Source organism: Phascolarctos cinereus, unplaced genomic scaffold (assembly GCF_003287225.1).
Source record: "Phascolarctos cinereus isolate Bilbo 61053 unplaced genomic scaffold, phaCin_HiC Scaffold_4;HRSCAF=312, whole genome shotgun sequence".
In the NCBI taxonomy this organism is placed as follows: Eukaryota; Metazoa; Chordata; class Mammalia; order Diprotodontia; family Phascolarctidae; genus Phascolarctos; species Phascolarctos cinereus.
In genome coordinates, this window is record NW_027555847.1 from 652,254,912 (window position 1) to 652,275,158 (window position 20,247).

Below are 20,247 nucleotides of genomic sequence, written 5' to 3' on the forward strand. Positions count from 1 at the left end.
AGCCCCAACCCAAATGGAAACCTCACTCACAATGTTCTTTCCCTCATTCTCCTCTCCATGCCTTCTCCCAATCCTGTCCATCTTTAGGGGCCCAATTCAAGCTAGATCCTGTAGGCAGTCTTCCTGGACTATTCCTGCCCCTGCTGAGTTGATGCACGTTCCTTTATGTAAACCTAAACACAGTTGGGATTGAGATCCCAGGCCACCTTTTGTCCTTTATCTCCCCCTCTTCCCATCTCTTCTTGCACATTCCTAGCTTCTCTTCTTCCCTACTGTCCCTGAAGTGAGTTCCAGCTCCACTGTTATTACCCCACTCCGACTGTCATGTCCTTTCTGCCTCCATACTCTCCCCTTGTTGGCCACAGGGGTTGTAGTCCTTGCTTTGCGTTTGGCCTATCTTTAGCTTTCTAGGTGTTTTCTAAGTAGCCTGGAACAAGGGGATGCAAGGTAGAGCCATAGTCAAGGAGCAGGTGATAGAGGCTTTGGCATGTCGTGAGGGATGGGGGAGACGGGCACTTTCTCCACTAGTGTACCTGTGACTCTTCATCTCACACCTTGCAGTCCTCCCTGAACCTCAGGAGATGACATGTCACCCCTGATGGTCTCACGTTTCCTATACCACTTTCTCCCTCTGCCATGGGAGAGGTTTCCTCTGGGGAAACTTTCTCCCAGGGTTAGGAGTCGTCACACCAGTCTGTCCCCCCCCCACCCAATATCTCTGGGTGAAGGGGCACCCTTTTTTCCTGAGCAGCTGCACTCAACCAGGCCAGGTGGTGTTTTGTGACACTCCCAACACTCAAACTGAATTTGCCCCAGGTATCAAGATTCCTCATTATGGCCATGGTCCTGATAAACAGGTCAGGACATGACCAGCCTGGTCATCTCCTTCTCTCTCTCTCTCTCTCTCTCTCTATTTCAGCTTGTCACCAGAGTCCTATCACTTCCTTCTTATATTTTCAATAATGCAGCCTAAGATCAAGTTAAATTTTGGAGGCTGCCAAGTCACACTGCTAACTCATGTGAACCTGTCCACTACAACCTCCCAGACTTTTCTTCACAGGAATTGTCTAACCATACCTCTAACATTCTGTACATGCACAGATTAACACAAGCTGAATCCTCCTGTGAAAATGTATTTTATTTGAATTTCTGGAGAATGATCAGAAAGGATAGAGAACCCAGGTAGTCAGTGATTAAGAGTATAAATGGGTGGCCAGGTTTCCCAGGCTCCAGGCATGGGGAGTTTTCCCTGAGGGTAGCAATGGTGGACTTTCAGGAGCCAGCCTGACAGGAACAGGGAACCCTGTGTCCACCTTGAGGTTAAGCTGTAGTGATAGGTCAGGGCCAGGTGCTCAACTGAGACTTGGGACTCACTAGGTCTTCCTTAAGCCAGCCTTTATGGAGATTGAGGGCCTGGGCCTGGATCAGGTGGAAGGGCATCGTTCTCAGCCTCTCCTTCCAGTCCCCACTGTCCCTCTAGGACTCGGATCTTTGCAGCCTCTTCTCTGTGCTCCAGGATCACTTCCTGGCTTGCTCGTAGTTGTTTTCAAACCAGGCACATGTCTCCTTTACAGCTGAGGAATAAGTAAAGAGGCTGGGATGAAGGATCAAAGGAGAGTCCTGACCCCCTATACCTTGGTCCATTCCCATGGGCTCTGACTAGGAATGTCAGTGAAATTCTGGACAGGATACCAGGATACCTGACTAGGTCCTATGGCCTCAACTCTGCTAGGAACAGACCTGGATTGGAATCACGTGATGTGCATCACTGTTTTCAAGCCAACATGGGGGAATGGCAATTTTGGACAGGGACCCAGAAGACTTGGGGTCTAGTCCTGGCTCTGTGACCGTGGGTAAGCCATATCCCCAAGCCCTCTCCACGGGTCTTAGTGTTTTCTATCAAAGGGGGTTAAAGTCATAGAGGCATTAGGAACATCAGAGTATAAAAATAAAGAATAGAGAATTTTTTAACAGAGGAGAAAACTAAGGCCCAAAGAGAGAAAGTGACTTGGCCAAGGTCATAAAATGAGACAGAGGAAAAGCTTGGATTTGAACCCAGGTCTTTGAACCCAGGACTCCAAATCTAGTGCTCTTTCTACTATATTACCTTATCAAGTATTTGCTGAAAGAATGGAATGAAATTCATCAGGGCTGAAAGTACCTCAAGGGCCAATGAGTCCATTTTACAGAGGAAGAATCTGAAGCCCAAAGAGGGCAAGGGACTTGGTGAGAGGCATGCAGAGTCAGGGGAGAGGCAGGAGCTTGCAGCTCCTCGCTCCCTGATCTCCCATTCCTGCCACTCACTACCACTCCACACCAGGGGACTCTCATGACTCAGGAGGCCAAAGCACGAGGACAAGGAGAGGAGGTGGGAGAGGTTTGAGCCCTCAATCTTAGAACTGGAGGAAAGCTCCGAGATCATCTAGTCTAAGCCATGCCTGGGTAAGAGTCCCTTCGACAGCTTCCATAACAAGTGGTCATCTAGCTTTTGCTTGAAAAAAATGAGTTAGGACTTGTGGATTCTTGTTCTGTTTCTGTTACTCCTGGTGGCCCTGCTCCCCTGCCCCCCAACAATGCCTGCCTACTTGTCTCAGTACCTTGGTTCCCTTCCTGCCCCATTCCCTTTCTTTAATGTGGGAAACTGAGTGGTGTGAGACGGACGGAGACCATGTTTAGGGGGTTATAGCATTTTAATGACTTTTCAAGGAAAGCCCAAGAGAAATGGGGTCTTGGTTTTTTATTTTATTTTTTAATTTTTTTAATCTTTTTTTTTTCCTGGCAATTGGGGTTAAGTGACTTGCCCAGGGTCACACAGCTAGTAAGTGTCAAGTGTTTGGTCGGAGGTTGGATTCGAACTCAGGTCCTCCTGACTTCAGGGCCGGTGCTCTATCCACTGCGCCACCTAGCTGCCCCCTGGTGTTGGTTTTTTTAGACACTGTAAAGTTCCTTCCACATCAGATATGGCTCAGACCCTGTTTTCTCTGACCTTTGAAACCACCCCCTCCTCACTCAGGCTGGTATTTCCCAGAATGGATTTCCCACCAGATGCAGAATTTATGCTGCATAATGGTAATATCTTACACTGCCCTGACCATACCAGGAAATGTAGTACAGTGGAGGAAACAACACTGGGTTTGGAGTCAGACATGTTCAAATCTTGGCCCCTCCACTTACTTCTGTACGACCCTGGCTAGCACACTTACCCTCACTGGGCATTGGCTGCTGCTTCTGTAAATGAGGGTGTGGACTAAAGGACCTCAGAGTTCCCTTTTAGCCCTGAATCGATGATGCCATGCATGACCTCTAGTGACAGGGTACTCTACCCCTCCAGCAGCAGCCCATTCTACCGATGGATGGACAGGAATCTGGGGGACCAATTGGACTGCCAGGTTAACCTTCCAAGGTCGGGCAGGCCCTCACCTTGTTTGAAGGGTGTGAACTGGAAGTCTGGGAGGTAGGTCCTCAACTTCTTGTTGCTGGCCGTCTTCTTGAACTGCCCATCCGACTTGGTTGTGTCAAACTATCAGTGACCCTGGGTCAAGGTCAAAGCCAAACTGGAGGGTTTTGTGGCAGGACAAAGGAGTTGCTTGGGAGAACCAGGTTGGGGAGGGAGGTTGATATCTGAGCCATCTCCTTCCTCTCACTGTCCCCTGTCCATCTCAAACCATACAGACTTCCAACCCCTCATTCAAGCTCCACTCAAAGTCCCCTACCCTGTCTCAAAGGGCCAGCCTGATGGAGCATCCAGGGTTCCCTTCCTCAGGGCTGGCTGGCCCCAGAAGGTCAGGCTTCAGGGCCTGGGGACCAAGGATCAGCAGCTCATTGAATACTCAATATGTCCTAATCCTGTCCTCCCCAACATCCTAGGAACAAAAGGACTGGGAGACTGGAGGACTGGGTTTTAGCCCTGGCTCTAACTTTTGCTCATTGTGCAACATTATCTAGTAAGTAAAGTAGCAGAACTGGGGAAAGAAGAAGAGAGGAGGAAGCATCCTGGGTAGGATTGAGTTGTGGGGACTAGTGAACGAGAGCTCAGGATATGGAGTTGGAGGAGCTGGGGGCCACTCCGAGCTCTGTGACCCTGAACCTCTCTGGGCCTCAGTTTCCCAAATGTAAAGTGAGAGACTCAGGCTTGCTACCCTAAATTCTAAAATCATCAGATTCCCCAGTTATTCTCTTATGACTTGTTCAAGACACCACCCTCTCCCCAACATCTTGGGCTATTCTTGCATTCAGGTGACTGTCAGTAATCCTCACTAAAGCACAGCCTAAGAAAGGATCTTGGGGGGCTATTCTCCTAGAGAAGTTTTAATAGAAAGACATAGTCTTAGAGAAGGAAACTAAGACCCAGAAAGGGACCTGCCCAAGGTCACACTGTCCATCAGTGGTAAAGCTCGCTCTGCAGCTGAGATTCTTCCTGCCATTCTAGGCAGCCTACCTGCATCAGGGGAAGTTGACAGTCTCTAGCCTGCTTAACTACAGTCCCTAACACAATAAAGGATACAGTCAGCTCCCCTTGGAAGCCCATGGCCTCTGTAATGGTCTCAGCTGCCTCCTTGATGGACACCTCATCCTCTTCACCCACTGAAAGAAAGTCTTAGATCAGGCCAGCTCCAGGTTCTGCCTCTTCCACTTTCCCATGAATGACCCAAGTCTTATCTTTCTGTGGGGACCAGCTCCTGCCCCATGTCTTCCTAGAAACTTTATAAGATCACCCCAACCTATCAGGATTTCTCTTCCTGGCCCCCACCCTCCCCCACCTGAGTTCCTGCAGCCTCTTCTTTTACTATATAGGAATGAGGTGGGGGAAGAGGGTGGGAGGAGTTCTGTACCTGATAGGATGATAGGATCCACCTCATTGTATTCCCGAAGGACCCAGAGGAAGAGGCGGGCTAGGTCCTAGAGGCAGTGGGAGAGGCAAATTCAGGTCATGAAGTTACAGACTGGGATCATACAGGGTCACATTGGGCCACATATGTTTAACCCTAGGGGCTAGGTGGCCTAGCCCCTCCTGATGGCACAGCTCTGCCTAGCCCAGCCCCTGTGGGCCCCGGGAAAGGAGGAACTCTAGGACTAGTGGTCCTGATTCCCTTTGTACTAAGACCAAAGGTCACAACAGAGGAATGGGCAGGTGGTTCAGTCAAGCAAGCTCGAGTGCCAAGAAAGGCAGAGGGGGCTTGAGGACAGGCAGTCCAGGAGCTACTAAAAGGTCACAGACTTAGAGCTGAAAGAGATCTTAGAGGACATCAAGTACGGGCAGGATGATTCCATGACTTATCCAAGGTCACAGGCTGTGACTAGAGCAAGGAATCCCAAGCCCTGCATCAAGAGGAGGCCCAGAGCCAAGGGGACATCACCTCAAGCAGTTGGGAGGAGCAGATGGTCTTTAAGGAAGCCACGACAGCTCGATGAAAGCCATCCAGGGCTGGTTACAACCATCTACAACAGCCTTCCTCAGACCCAGCTCAGGCCCCACCTCCTCTGAGGGCTCCATCCATAGCCTCTTTTCTTTCTGAGCTCAGAAAACCACCAACTTTCAGTTAGAAGAGCCCTAAGAAATGACCGAGGCCCGTTTCTCCCAGGCAAGAATCGTCTTGACAGTTTCCCAATGATAAGCAACTCACTACTCCTGAGGCAGTCCATTCTCCTGTACCACTGCTCTGATTGTCAGGAAGTGCTTCCTTTCCTCAAACCAAAAATCCACCTCCGTAATTTCCATCTGTTGTTCTCGCAGACTGTCTCCACTCACACACTGGCTTGTGAACTTTGTAAATACTGAACCCAGGTTCCCTTCTCCTCATCCTGGACTGATTCTGGCCAAGGACACTTGGGGCCTTAGCACAGACTGGATGACTCACAGACCATTAGAGGGCTAGAGTCTCCTTTCATTGCTGAGACAGGCTCCCAGCCTGATTAGGGGTAGTGACAGTTATGCGTATGTGTGGGCGCATGTACAGGCGCAGACTAGAAAGGCCTATATCAGAGAGGAACCTTGCCCTCCTTCCTACAGAGAACTCGGGCATCTGGATGAACACTTACCAAAGAGTAGATGAATTGCCTTCGAGGCTTCCCGGTGCCCCACACGGTCAGAGCTGAGCCACTGCCTAAAAAAGGGGAAAGGAGGATGGAATAAGGAGAGACCAGACCACTCTGCTACTGGGCCTGGAGGGGGCCAAATGTGGAGCAGTTGAGTAAGACACATACAAAAAACCTCAGCTTTGAGTTTGGGACCAAACAATCCTCCCAGGGCTAAGCCTAACACAGTGAAGGTGGGGGTTGGAGTTGGGATCAGGAGTGCGTCCCAGGAGGATGCACACATGCACACACATGCATATAGAAGACAAAGAGGTGCAAACAGACATGCACAAAGATGCAGACAGACTCACGCTTTGCAAGGTAGACTTTGTGGATGAGGCCAGGGAGCACATGGCCATCTTCAATGTTGAAGTTGTCATGGGGTCCAAAGACGTTTGTGGGGATGACAGCAGTGAAGGTACAGCCGTATTGCTGGAAGTAAGCCCTGGGATGGGAGTGAGGGTGAGGCTGGTTGGGGCTCTCCTTACAGGGCACCCATGATTCATCTTTCAGGGTCCAGATCAACCCACCTCCTGCAGGAAGCCCTCTGACTGTTCCCATAGTCAGTGACATCTCTCTCCTCCTACTTCTCCAGCCTGGGTATTCTGGACCACATGGCCAGACTTGGATCCTATCCTTATCCTATCTTGTGTTCTCTCTCCTGGCTGGGAGGTCCCTGAGGTACGGTCTTGGTTTTCTTCTTCCTCTTCCCTCCTCCCAAGCTGGACTGGGCTCAGGACTGAGCACACAGGAACTGTATAAAGACATTTATAGTGCTTACCCAAAGGGCCCTAGCTCAGTCCATCTTTAAGCACCTTAGCTACCTGCAGCAGGAGGTGATGCTTTTTTCAGAGTGTGAGGGCTGGAAAGGATCTTAAAATCTGACTCATTGAGCAGACAAAGAAACTAAGGCTCACAGAAGAGGTGGGGTCAGCTATAGTGCAGTGGTCACAACCTGGATTTGGATGTCCAGGCTGGAGGACTACTTGTTGGGTAGGGTTATATATAGTGAGGATTCCTCTTATGTATGGGTTAGACCATATGGCCACTGAAGGTCCTTCTAGCTCTCAGATTCTGTGAGACCTGAGCTTAAACCCCAGTTCCACTCCTTACCATCCAACTTTAGTCAAGTCCCCTCCCCTCAATGGGCCTATATCTTCATCCAAAAGATTGGGATAGTGATGCTGGCACTACCCACCCCTCACAGGCTCGTTGTGACAGGATCAAATGAGATTATGTAAAATATTACTGAAGTGTTGGGCTGTTATTTTTCCAATGCACAACTGGATGCTTAATAAATGCTGGTCGAAATGAATCGGAGAGCCATGGCTGAGGACAATCAACCAGTAATTACTAACATATTAAGCACCCACCATATGCCAGGCACACATAATAATAATGCTGATGACATTCATGTTTCTCGTTCAATACTGATACCAACTGAAGGTAAGAGATCCAAATCAGTCACTCAACAAACATTTATTAGGAGCTAACTATGGGCCAGGAACTGTGCTAAGTGTTGAAGATACTAGGCAACAAGAGTCCTTGCTCCCATGGAGCTCACATCTCAGTGTCATGATGGAAATAATGAGGTACACACACACACATACAAAGTAAATGGTAGATAACCTTAAAAGAGAAGGCACTAGAGGAGGGAGAAGGAGGAGAGAACACTTTCAGGAAAGGCTTTGTGCATTATTATGCAAGACCTGAGCAGAGTCTTGAAGGAAATCAGAAAGCAGGGGGCAGCCTATTCATTCCAGGCATGGGGGGCAGCAAGTAGAAAGGAGCACAGAAGGGAGGGGGAGTTGGGATCAAATACTTCATTTATTTATTTGCTTTTTGGTGAGGCAATTGGGGTTAAGTGACTTGCCCAAGGTCACATAGCTAGTAAGTGTCAAGTGTCTGAGGCCAGATTTGAATTCAGGTCCTCTTGACTCCAAGGCCACAGCTCTATCCACTGTACCACCTAGCTGCCCTAGGAGCTGGGATCAAGAAACAGCAAACAGGCCAGTGTAGCTGGATCCTAGATGGGGTGGTTGGAAGGCAGGAAAGTAGAAGATGGCTGGAAAAGTGGAAAAGGGTCAGATTATGAAGAGCTTTCAATGGCAGAAAAGGGACTTTATATCGGATCCTGGTAACAGGAAGGAACCACTGGAGTTTTTTGAGTAGGGAAGGGATATGATACAATTGGACTTGTGCTTTAGGAAAAATCCCTTTGATAGCTAAGTGGAGGATGGATTAGGATGGAGAGAGACCGAGGCAGGGAGAGCAGTAGAAGGCTACTGTACTAGTTCTGGTGAGAAGTGAGGAGCTCCTGGATGAGCAGAGAGAAGGAATGAATACAAGATGCTGGGAAAGTAGAAATGACAAGATTTGGCAACAATAACAAGACATCTCTGATGCTTCATCACAGCACAGAGAGCACTCGGGGTTCTCAGAGGCTCTGCCTTAGTGACATATTTTAATCCAGACGGGGATTTAAGTATAGCCCAGTGACAAACTTGTCACTAGGGGACCAGCCCAGTCAAGTAGATTCTCATAAACTGTATTTCTATAGGCCTTGGGAGGATGGGGGGATATGTTAAGATATATAATTGAGACCCTACAAAAAAAATCAATCCTGTAATCATAACAGCCAATCTTATAATAATTGAGATCTTGAAGATAAAATAAAACGATTCTGATGAGGATGGGGGAGTTGTTAAGAGATGTGAATGCACAGAGAACCCAATCACATATTTAGACTTCTAAAAGACACCAGAAATGGACTCAAAAGAAGGTAACAGAGTGAATACAAATGTTTGGCATGATTCTGGAAGTGTCAGGAATGCAAAAGTTAAGAATGAGAATACTAGGAAGGAAAGATAAGGAGAACAAAAAAGTTTTTTTTGTTTTTTTAAGCTATATTAGGGGGAAAAGAGACTCAAAGAAGGAATAGGACTGTTCCTTGGGTTAGATGAAATAACACACAACAGAGAGAATTCTGAACTAGTCTACTCCTACTTTTCTTATTTTCCATCCAGGAGAATATCTTGGAACTTGGAAGGACAGAACAAAAATAGCTAATAAGGAGTTTACACCCAACATAAATGGGGACATATTAAAGAGAGCATCTGACTGTTCTCAATGAATTCAAGTCATTGGGACCAGATGAATTATATCCCACTGAAAGAAGTGATGGATGTGGTTGCTGAGCAACTGTCAGTGGTCTCTAAAAGACCATGAAGAAGAGGACAGATACCATAAAACTAGAGAAGGGAGAATGTCCTATTTTTCAAAAAAGAAAGTGAAATCTACAAATTATTATAATTGACCTTGATTCCTGGAAAAAATTCTACAATATGCCACTAAAGAGAAGGAACATCTAGAAAATGAAACACACAGAGATCACAAAGATCCACCTCGGCTCCATTAAAAATGAGTCATGAAAAATTAACCTCATTTTTTTTTTTTGGACAGTGTTACTAGACTAGGAGGAGATCAGGAGAATGTAAATCATATAAGTTGTCTGGATTTTGGCAAAATATTTAAAAACTTTTAAAACTTATGCTATCCTTTTGGAGAACATGGAGAGAGATACAAGTAAGTGAATTCAGAACTGTTTGAATTAGTCATTGTTCAATGTCAGCATGTAAGGAGGTCTCTACTGGTGTGATCTGGGGATCTGTCCTTGGCTTCAATGACCTGGATAAAGGCATAGATGGTGTGACTATCAAATTTGCTGATGACACAAAAGTGAGATAACTTAGCTATCTGATATGGCAGGACTCAAAAATATCTCTACAGGCTAGAATAAGATGAAATTTCATAGGGATAAATGTGAAGTCCTACTCTTGCTTCATAAATATGATATGGTGGAGGTATGAGTAGAAAGAAGTGTTTGAAAAAAATCTTGGGCCCAATGAAGCAAAAGTGTGATACAGGAGACAAGCAAACGTATATTATAGGTTGCATTAGTACAGGTAGAGCGTCCAGAATTAGGGAACTGAGCCTCTCCTGCTGTGCTCTGGAGTACTGCGTTCAGTTGTAGGCGCCATATTTTTGGAAAGAGGACAACCAGGATGATGGAAGCCTTGTGGTCATGCCAATATGTTGAAAGAACTGGTTACCAGAGAGAAGAAAAGGCTTAGAGGAGCATGACAGCTGTGGTCAAATACCTGAAAGACTCTCATCTGGAAGAGAAATTAGCCTTGTTCTGCATGATCTCAGAGGACAGAACTAGTGGGAAGACACTGCAGTCAAGAAGATTTTGGCTTGATGAAAATGAAGGTTTCCCAATAACTAGAACTGTCCAAAAGTGAAATGGGCTCACTAGAGTCTTCAGGAAAGACCTGAAGCAAAGGCTGGATGACCAAATGTTGGCTGTGTTGTAGAGGGAATTCTTATGCAGGTACAGGCTTAACAAGTTGGCCTTTAAAATCCTTACCAATTCAGATTTTGTAACTCCCTAATTCTATGGTCCTTTAAAGTTTACAAAGCACTTTTCCTCAGAAGGTGACTAGTACAATTATTATTGTCCCCATTTTATAGCTGAGGAAATTGAGGCTCAGAGGCAAAGTGACTTGCCCAAGGTCACATAGTAAGTAGCAGAGTCAGGATTAGAACCTGAGTCTTCCTCCTTCCAATCCACTATACCATACTGCCTCAAGGAGGCAAGAGGAGAGGATCAAACTGCAGCCCAGAAAACATACAGTGCAGAAGGAGCTGCTATATGGTTCTCCTGGGTCCAGTACTAAGGACTCCCCCTAAATCATGACCCTGACTATACCCTATACCTCAACCTCATCCTGAACCTTGTCCTTGGCCCATTATCCTGACATCACCTCCCTGGAACCCTTCCCAACCCTTCCCTGAAATCTTCTCCAAAAGAAGTATGAGCAAGGAGGAAGGATATTCACATTAGTACATTGTTGGTGGAGCTGTGAATCAGTACAACCATTTTGGAAAACAATTTGGAATCATGTAAATAAAGTAACTAAAAGGCCTATACCCCTGTTACCCAGAGATTCCATTATTAGACTCATACCCCAAAGAAGCTATTGATAAACCAAAATATTTATAGCAGCATTTTTTCTGATAGCAAAGAACTGGAAACAAAGCAGAGGCACACTGATTGGGGGACAGCTACACAAATTATGGTACATGAATGTAATGGAATGCTACTATGCTGTAAGAAATCACGAATATAGAGAGGTGTGAAGAGATCCACATGAACTGATGCAGAGTGAAATAAGCAGAGCCAGGAAAACTATATAAAAATGACTACAACAATATAAACAAAAACCACACACACACACACACACACACACACACACACACACGAGTCAAAAGTGAATATTGCAAAATTATAAAGACCAAGCGTGCCTTGAAAGAAAAGAAATGAGAAGATACCCTGACCTGACCCCCTCTGCAGAGATGAAAGGACCACAAGTCCTATACACTGCATATATTTTCAAACTTTTTTGATGTATAAATTATTTCTCTCATTTTCCCCTTTTCCCCCTCTTTAAAAAATATTATTTGTTATATGGGATGGCTCTCTGGGAGGGAAAACTATGGTGAAGTAAAAAAAGCAACACATCAATACAAACTTATTTAAAAAATAAAACTCTTCACAGCCCAGTCCCTTTCCCCCATCTTGCCAGTCTTCTTATGCATTACTCCCCTCTACAGTCTCATCATACTAGCCTTCTTGCGATTCCTCATATACAACCCTCCACTCCCATCTCCATACCTTTGCACTGGCTGTCCCCTTTGCCTGACATGCCCTCCCTTCCATCTCCAATTCTCAGCATCTCTGGCTTGCTTCAGGACTCAGCTGGAATGCCACTGTCTACAGAAAGTCCTTCTAGGTCCCTTTTGACCCTAGTGCCTCCTGCTCTAAGGTTACCCTCCTTTCACTCTGCAAGTATCTTATCTATGCCTATTTATGTACACATTGTCTCCCAAATTAGAAGGTAAATTCCTCAAAGGTAGGGATTGATATTATTTGTCCTTTGTATCTCCAGCAGGTAGCAAAGTTCCTGACACATAATAGGTACTTAATAAATGCTTGACTGGTTGATTATATATGTAAGCATTGACCAAAACCTTAATGAGAGAAGGGTTTACTTCCTTTCTGAAATAAAATATTTGTAAAACACTTAGCACAGTGCCTAGCATAGAGTAAAGGCTACATAAATGCCAGCTATTTTTCTAATAACTCTATTGTTATCATGTTTGTATCCCCGGTGTTTAATACAGTAGGTGCTGAATAAGTGCTTGTTGATTGCTTGGCTGGACTGTGGGGCCTGTGAGGCTTGGAAGGTGTGTGTGATGAGATAGGACAGTGGCCTGGGGCTTTTGGCACTGCTGCCTCCCAACCAGCCCAGACCTGTTCTGCACGTCGATCATGCGCTTAGCATAGGAGTAGCCGAAGTTGCTGCTGTGTGGGGGTCCGTTGTGAATCTGAATGTAGGGGTGAGAAAGGGGAGAGAAGGGGGGAGAAAGAGAAAGAAAGACATCCTTGAGGCCCAAAGGTACTGGGGGGGCCATACCTCCACTTGCCCCTTCTGCCCAGCCCTCTCCCCTCCCTCCATCAGGCACTCGAGGGCAGGGGTCCTTACCATGGTCTCATCGATGGGATAGGTGGTCTTGTCAGGGAAGATACAGGTGGAGAGGCAGGAGACCACCTTCCGGGTGCCCACCTCATAGGCTGAGTGCAGGACATTGTCGTTGATCTGAATGTTCTTCCTCTGGAGAGGCGAGAGACAGAATGTGACCTCCCTGCTCAGCCAGTCATCTGTTGTCTTCCTTTCCCTCTCTCCTCCAATCTATTGCCAATTCCTTTTCAGCTGACCTCCAAAAATCTGTCCCATATGTCCTCTCTTCTCCATTCTCATTTTCGCCACTCTGCAGTCTAGTTTAAGAGGCTGTTACCACATTCAAGTGGAATGTTTTAAGTCTTATAACTGGTCCTCCTGGATCAAGTCTCTCCCTATAACCTATCCTTCACAGGCTACCCAAGTAATTTTAAGGTATAGGTCCCCTGCCCAAAAACCTTCAATGGCTCCCTTACTGCCTCCAGGACACAATTCAGACTCCTTAGCCTTGCCTTTATGGTTCCTATAATCTGATTGTCAGCCACATCCCTAACCTTGCCTCTCGATTCTCCCCTTCATACACCACAAAGCCCCCTTCTCACTCACAAAAGAATCTTTGATTTTGGACTCCTAAGTCATATGATTTCCAAGTTAGATAGGGCCTTAGAAATAATTTCCTCCCCACTACCACTATGTAAGGCCCTCAGTCAATATGAATTAAGTGGATGTATTGAATTCTGGTCCCTGCTGGAAAAAGAAGCAGGGAAAGTCAGAGGAGAGTCCAGGGCTGAGCATAAGGAGACATAGGCTCTAGTGCTGTTCTGTCCCCAATTCACTAAGTGACTGTGAACATCTCCTTTTCCCTCTCTGGGCCTCAGTTTCCTCCTCTGTAAATGATAAAATTAGACTAGATGATCTCTAAGGCTCCTCCTAGTCCTGAGTCTCCATTTTAAGCTCCCTCCCAGCCCTGACATTCTATGATTTTGAATCAAAAGCCTTTGATTCACTTGTAAGATTCCTCTGCACAAATACATGCCAGGACCTACAATGATGAAAGGGATAGTTTGAAGGGCCCACTCTTTAAGCACAAAGATATTCTGAACTGAAAAGAGAAAGGTAATGATGACCAATTTCTGTTTACAAAGTTTGGCTCAAATTCTGGCTTGAGCCTTTATAAGTGGCGCAGCAAAAGGGTACTAGGTCAAGGTCTTCGGTCCAGCTCTGTCACAGGCTTGCTATGTGACCTTGAACTAGCTGCCTTCTCTGGGCCTGAGTTCCTTCTTCAGTAAAATGAGCAGTTTGGACAGATCTAGAATACTAGCTGTGGTCAAATACCTGAAAGGCTCTCATCTGGAAGAGAAATTAGCCTTGTTCTGCATGATCTCAGAGGACAGAACTAGTGGGAAGACACTACAGTCAAGAAGATTTTGGCTTGATGAAAATGAAGGTTTCCCAATAACTAGAACTGTCCAAAAGTGAAATGAGCTCAGTAGATCTTCAGGCAAGACCTGAAGCAAAGGCTGGATGACCAAATGTTGGCTGTGTTGTAGAGGGAATTCTTATGCAGGTACAGGCTTAACAAGTTGGCCTTTAAAATCCTTGCCAACTCAGATTCTGTGACTCCTTAATTCTATGGTCCTTTAAAGTTTACAAAGCACTTTTCCTTAGAAGGTGAATAGTACAATTATTATTGTCCTCACTTTATAGTTGAGTAAATTGAGGCTAACAGGCAAAGTGACTTACCCAAAGTCACATAGTAAGTAGCAGAATCAGGATTAGAACCTAAGTCTAATCCACTATACCATACTGCCTCAAGGAGGCAAGAGGAGAGGATCAAACTGCAGCCCAGAAAACATGCAGATGAGGGGCAGCTAGGTGGCCTAGTGGATAGAACACCAGCCCTGGATTCAGGAGGACCTGAATCCAAATCTGGCCTCAGACACATAACACTCACTAGCTGTGTGACCCTAGGCAAGTCACTTAATCCCAACTGCCTCACCAACAAAAAAACAAAAAAAAAATGCAGATCATGGGGTCTGTGACCTCAGTCACATACAAATATCTATATATAACTATACCTACATCTGTGTGTGTGTGTAGTATTTCAATAGAACTGCTTTCCTTTGTATTCCTCTGAATTTTGTTGTCTACATTTAAAAACAGTATTATGAACTAGGAGAACAGTTCATACAATGACAATGATATGGTAAAGACTTTAAAAAAAACAAACTTTCAAAGAATTAGGGACTCTGACTGGAGTGATGACCAACCAGACTTCCAGATGACTAATGATGAAGCATGCTACCCACCTCCTGGTAGAAAGGTGAAGGACTCGAGCACAGAGGGAGACATATATATATATTTTTTGGACATGACCAACGTGGAAATGTATTTTGCCTGATTACTCATGTTTGAAACAGGGGTCTTGTTTTTCTTTCATTCTCATTTGGGAGGGAGGGTAGGTTGGGGTGGAGAAAGAAGGCAGATTTTTGCTGATTGAAAAAAATGAAATATGTAAATAAAAAACCCCAACAATATTATTTTGAGAAGGGGGCCCACAGACCCACCAGACTGCCAAAGGGGCCTATGACATGAAAAAAGTTAAGAACCCCTGGATTAGAGGATCTCTATAGTCCCTTCCAACCCTGACATTCTCAGTTCTGAATCAATACTTGTATCTCCCCATTTCTACAGAACTCTAATGTTTACAAAGCGCTTTGCTCACAACAACCCTCTGAAGGAAGCAGTACCAGTATCATTGTACCTAGTTTAAATATTAAATCACTATTATAAAAATGGAAATATGGAAGTTCAGAGTTGACAGTGCTTCCTGAAAGGTTACAAAGCTATCAGATTGCAATTGAACTTCAACCCAGGCCGAATCCAAGTAGGACTGAGGGGCTGGCAGGCCTAGGGGGTGTGACTGGGGAGAGCTGGGGCTTTGGTTACTACTGGTGCTCAGGGATCATGCCCTTAGCAGAGGCCTAACCCAAACTGCTGCTCCAACCAATATAGTACGTGCCTAATAAAAGGTGGTTGAATGGAACTGTACCCTCCATGTTGGTCTTCAATCACATGCACAGACATACGTGGTATTAGGGCCTAAAACCTTAAAAAAAATATCAGTCTCCCCAGCTCTGCAATGAGCCCCTAAATCTCTGGCTCTGTCATGTTTCTCTCTCCCAGCATCCAGGAACCCTGGGCATATAGTTGGTCCTTAGGAAGGGTCTAATGCTTGGATAATTCTACACAGGAATGAATCCTACCATTGGGCACCCTTCCTCCTGAGAAGTCCCAGGACAGCACCTCAGGAAATTGGGGGAGAAGGAGGAAGAGGAAGTGCCTTGAAGGGAAAAGAAATCACCTTCTTGGGTCTTCCCCATTTCCGAGCTCCAAGGGCAGACGCCTTCCTTACCCAGAAGTCCAGGTTATACTTGATGTTCCGGAAGAGGCCACCCACCATGGCTGCCAAATGGATGACATGTGTAGGCCGATGCTTCTCAAACAGGGCTCGGGTCTGGGCTGTGTCCCTGGCAGAGGGAGAGGTAAATCATACCCTGACTCAACAGACATTTATATTCTGTGCATACCATGTGCACAGCAGAGGGAGCCATGAATCGTACAGTAAAAAATATGCATATACATTAACTTAGCTGTTGGTACTCCAAATGTGAGGCTCTTATTCAATGATCAAGGAACCAACATACTATTCCTTAATTTGTATCAATCCTATTGATTTTGCTATAAATAAATCCAGAAGACAGAAGGAAGTTGCAGATAAATGAAAACATGGCTCACAGATTGACACTGGCCATGTGACTCTGGACTAGTCAACCTCAGTTTCCTCATCTATAAAATTAGTAATTTGGACTCAATGGCCTCTAAAGTCTCCTCTAGCCATAAATCTACGATCTTAAGAAAGGTGTGGGAAGAGTTGGTTTATCACATGCCAAAAAGCAACAAAGAACACCATTTTATCACACTGTACTGTATTGTGTGATGATAAGTATTCACAAAGTGACTGCCATGAAAATAGTTATAAACTTATGCTCCAGGATCGGTGGTAGAAGACAAAGAGAAATTCTACAAAGAACCTGAAAAGACCTTCCAAAAAAATTCAATATACAATTTGTCACTCAGTGACTAACAAGTATCCAGAAAAAGGCATGAAATAAGACAAAAAGACCTGCAGACTAACAAAAACCATGTCTACATATCCCAAATCCTTTCTTCAAAAAAAGAATCAGGGGGCAGCTAAGCAGCGCAGTGGATACAGCACCGGCCCTGGATTCAGGAGGAGCTGAGTTCAAATCTGGCCTCAGACACATAACACTTACTAGCTGTGTGACCCTGGGCAAGTCACTTAACCCCATTGCCTAGCCAAAAAAAAAAAAAGACAAAAAAAGAATCAGAAGGCTCTGAATATGACAAAGCAGCTGGGTGGCACAGTAGATTAAGACTGGCAAAGATGTAGGCGTTCCATCCAGTGATGCAGACTGTGGCCCAGCCACACCATCTTATCCTGTGGACCTCTTGACCATGACTTCCGTGACTTCTCATAAATGTTCCCTCAGGGAGCTGACTCAGAGTGCTTGGGGCCTTCCTTTAGATCACAGAGATATTTAATCTTTAGGCTTTTATCTCAAGGAGCTTTTTGGTTGAGTACATTAGTCCATTTCAGGGGACTACTACTTGCAAAAATACTCCTAATTGGTAATTTCAGGCTAAGAAATGTTAGCTATGCTGCAGTACAATATTGGACTCATTTAACAGGGTCATAAGAGATTATTTCGATTCTGTTATTCTATAGGATATATCCATGACAGCTGTTATATCCAATTATATTATATATGCACATAAATGTATATACACATATCTCTCTCGATATATATAATTACTGTCGTGGTTCTGGGGTTTAGTTGTTACGATTGAGCCAAAGCACAAAGAATAAGGCATCGGGAAAGGCCTCTAATTTCTATCTGCTTTCTTCCATCTTTTTTTGGTTCAGCTGCTCTTCAGCATATAGCATATCTATCCTCAGATTATTGGATATTCAATGTTTATATGGTCAGTCTCAATACATGATATGCTCTTTTGAATGGCTTATGAATGCTCTACATAGATTTTATGTGAAATATATGTAGCTTGAATTAAGTTTTCAGGAAGCAATTGTTTATGTAAAGCTAAACAATGAAACTTCTATCTTTTATTCTGCTATCAGATATGCAGTTATCTGAAAAGAAACGTCTGCTTTGTTTAAACAAAACTTTAATATATGGTTTTGGGAACTGTTTATTTCCCCCCAAAAAAATTGAATTTCCTAAGGACAGATGATAATTCCCTCTGTTTAATTCCTTCTATGTCAAAAAGAAGCTGATAAAACCAATGTTGTGCCTCTTCCTTGGGGTTTTTTTTCCCCTCATAAACCATTAAGGCTGATCTTTATTTTGGCACTTTGTAATGGAAAATGAGCTTTCATGGAAATGTTTCTAAATGTACAAAAATTAATTCCAGAGTAAAGGAGATCATGGGGTCAAAATATATCTTTATTCCAGCATCAGTGCAGCCTTCTACTATTTTTTTTAAGCAACAAAAACCTAACCTTTTATGAAATGTGGTGCTAGTGAGATAAGTTTTGCTCATGCACAGAATTACCTTCTAAATCTTCCTCTTATATGTATAAATTTATTCATCTGCCAAGCTTTTAAAAACTTTTCAGTCTAGCCTTATTTCCTAATTGCTGTGGTTTAAGTTCTAGTCTTGTTATGTTATAAAGCCTAATTTAAAAAAAAAGAAAAGAAAAGAAAGAAACACCAAGGAACACTTTCATTGAATTTAAAGCACTGGTACCATTGACTGTCCACATTCAGAAGGCTCTTTACCCTTGGGCACACAACATACAGTGTATGCTGGCTGTAACTCAAGTCAGCTTACTCTTTTGTATTAAGATTATTTCACCAACTGCTACAGTCAATAAGATCAAATCTTTGTATGAGAGAAAACAACTGAAGTTTTATTTTTACTTTACTTTAATTTAACTTTAATTTTATTTTCTACTGACATTTCTAATGCTGGTGTCAATGTTTACCAACAGAAATTAATTACATAAAAAAAAAAAAGAGTGCCAGATTGGGAGTCAGGTGGACCTGAGTTCAAATCCTGCCTCAGATTTAGCTGTGTGACTGGACAAATCACTTTACCTCCCTTGAACTAAGTTTTCCCTTCTTTAAAACTGGAATAATAGAATTTAAAGGGTTGTTGTGAGATCAAACAATACTGTATACAGAAATACACAGCTATAGGGAATATATAGATATATATTGCTATATAAATGTTAGCTATCATTATTATTATGACAAGCACCAAACAGGGACAGAGAAAGCACCAAATAACAATTTAAGGTGATTATATTTAAACCTATAGGAAATGATTTCTCAATAATATGACTTATCAGTCATTCCTAATGTTGAGGGAATGATTCACAAGGTATGTGAAAAAGGTATGGGAAGATACCACAGGTTTTTGGGGAAAAATCTCAGCCCTTATTAGTACTGGGGAAAAAAAAAAAGGCGACTGAGGAGAGGACATCACCAACTCCCTACGCTATCAAGGCCAACAGAACTTGCTGCCTGCAATGCTTTCCATACTGTCTGGTCTCTGGTTCTATACTCTTGTTCATATTGTATAAGGATGTCTACCTTTAAAAATTCTGAAATTGCAAATAACAGCCTTCTGCCTTGAACCTACTAAATGCTGACATTGCTTGCTAGAAAATGTACACAGACCTAAGTTGGTAAACTTGATCCTTTTCCCCTTTAATATTGTGGTTTCCTGTCCCATCTCCCACTCCTATCTCGGTCAGACTCCAAAGGAAAAGCTGCAATTCCTTAGAATAAAGGCTCTATTGTTCTCCCTTAAGAAGCAAGCCTAAAGGTCATTTTCATTGGCTTTGGGCAGGTTAGTTAACAACCCTGGCAACAAAAAAACTCCTTAGGATTCTGTAACTGTTTTCTGTTCACCAATCCAACTTAGTGAAATTTCACCATCTTGCCTTATATCTCTAACTTGACTTCTTCCCGTTTCTAAAATTGTGATATGCTCAGCTCAGCCCAGGTGCAGTATTTTCTCAGCAGTCTCCCCTAGCTCTTACAGATAGCAGATTTCCCCATCTTAAGTAGAGATAAGAAGGATGAGCCACCTGGTCGCATTCTCGGCACCCTATTCTGTCAATCACGGCCCTAGAATTCCAGGGAACTAGGAAACTGAAATACCCTTAATATGCTTCAGAAAGGGTCTGTGAGTCACGTTGGGTGGGGGAGTTTAGGCGGATTCCTATCCCACTCCCTAGCCATTTAGAGTTCTTAAACTAGAGGGTAACACAAGCGCTGATACGCTCTCTTCTCCCAATCTGGGCAGATCTGAGCCAGAGAGCTGGTGGAAAGCTATTTTTGGTGCTTCAACACTTCCAGAGGTTACTGGGAGAGGATATTTAGAAAAGCGCTGCCCTTTCCCTTGATCAGTTCCTTTTTCCAACTGGCCAGTCTGTGACTGTGAACTTCTGTAATCTTGGCTAGCAGTGCTGACCCAA

The 20,247-nt window shown here is 44.2% G+C and overlaps 1 protein-coding gene across 3 annotated transcripts in view; it reads right to left on the reverse strand.

Annotated features, from left to right (window-relative positions):
- Window positions 1–1,120: 1,120 nt before the first annotated feature.
- The window catches only part of GFUS (GDP-L-fucose synthase), a 30,444-nt gene continuing 11,317 nt past the window's right edge, over window positions 1,121–20,247 (reverse strand). The window contains exons 3-11 of one of the 3 annotated variants that reach the window (XM_020995274.2): window positions 16,075–16,189; window positions 12,684–12,812; window positions 12,452–12,525; window positions 6,387–6,520; window positions 6,040–6,104; window positions 4,833–4,899; window positions 4,505–4,584; window positions 3,421–3,520; window positions 1,121–1,574 (exon numbers count right to left, since the gene is read on the reverse strand). In XM_020995274.2, coding sequence (XP_020850933.1) covers window positions 1,519–1,574; window positions 3,421–3,520; window positions 4,505–4,584; window positions 4,833–4,899; window positions 6,040–6,104; window positions 6,387–6,520; window positions 12,452–12,525; window positions 12,684–12,812; window positions 16,075–16,189 — 820 coding nt within the window. In that variant the 3' untranslated portion in view covers window positions 1,121–1,518. Of the gene's footprint in view, window positions 1,575–3,420; window positions 3,521–4,504; window positions 4,585–4,832; window positions 4,900–6,039; window positions 6,105–6,386; window positions 6,521–12,451; window positions 12,526–12,683; window positions 12,813–16,023; window positions 16,190–20,247 lie in introns of all 3 variants that reach the window. The other 2 variants (XM_078153812.1, XM_078153813.1) reach the window with 2 other exon arrangements.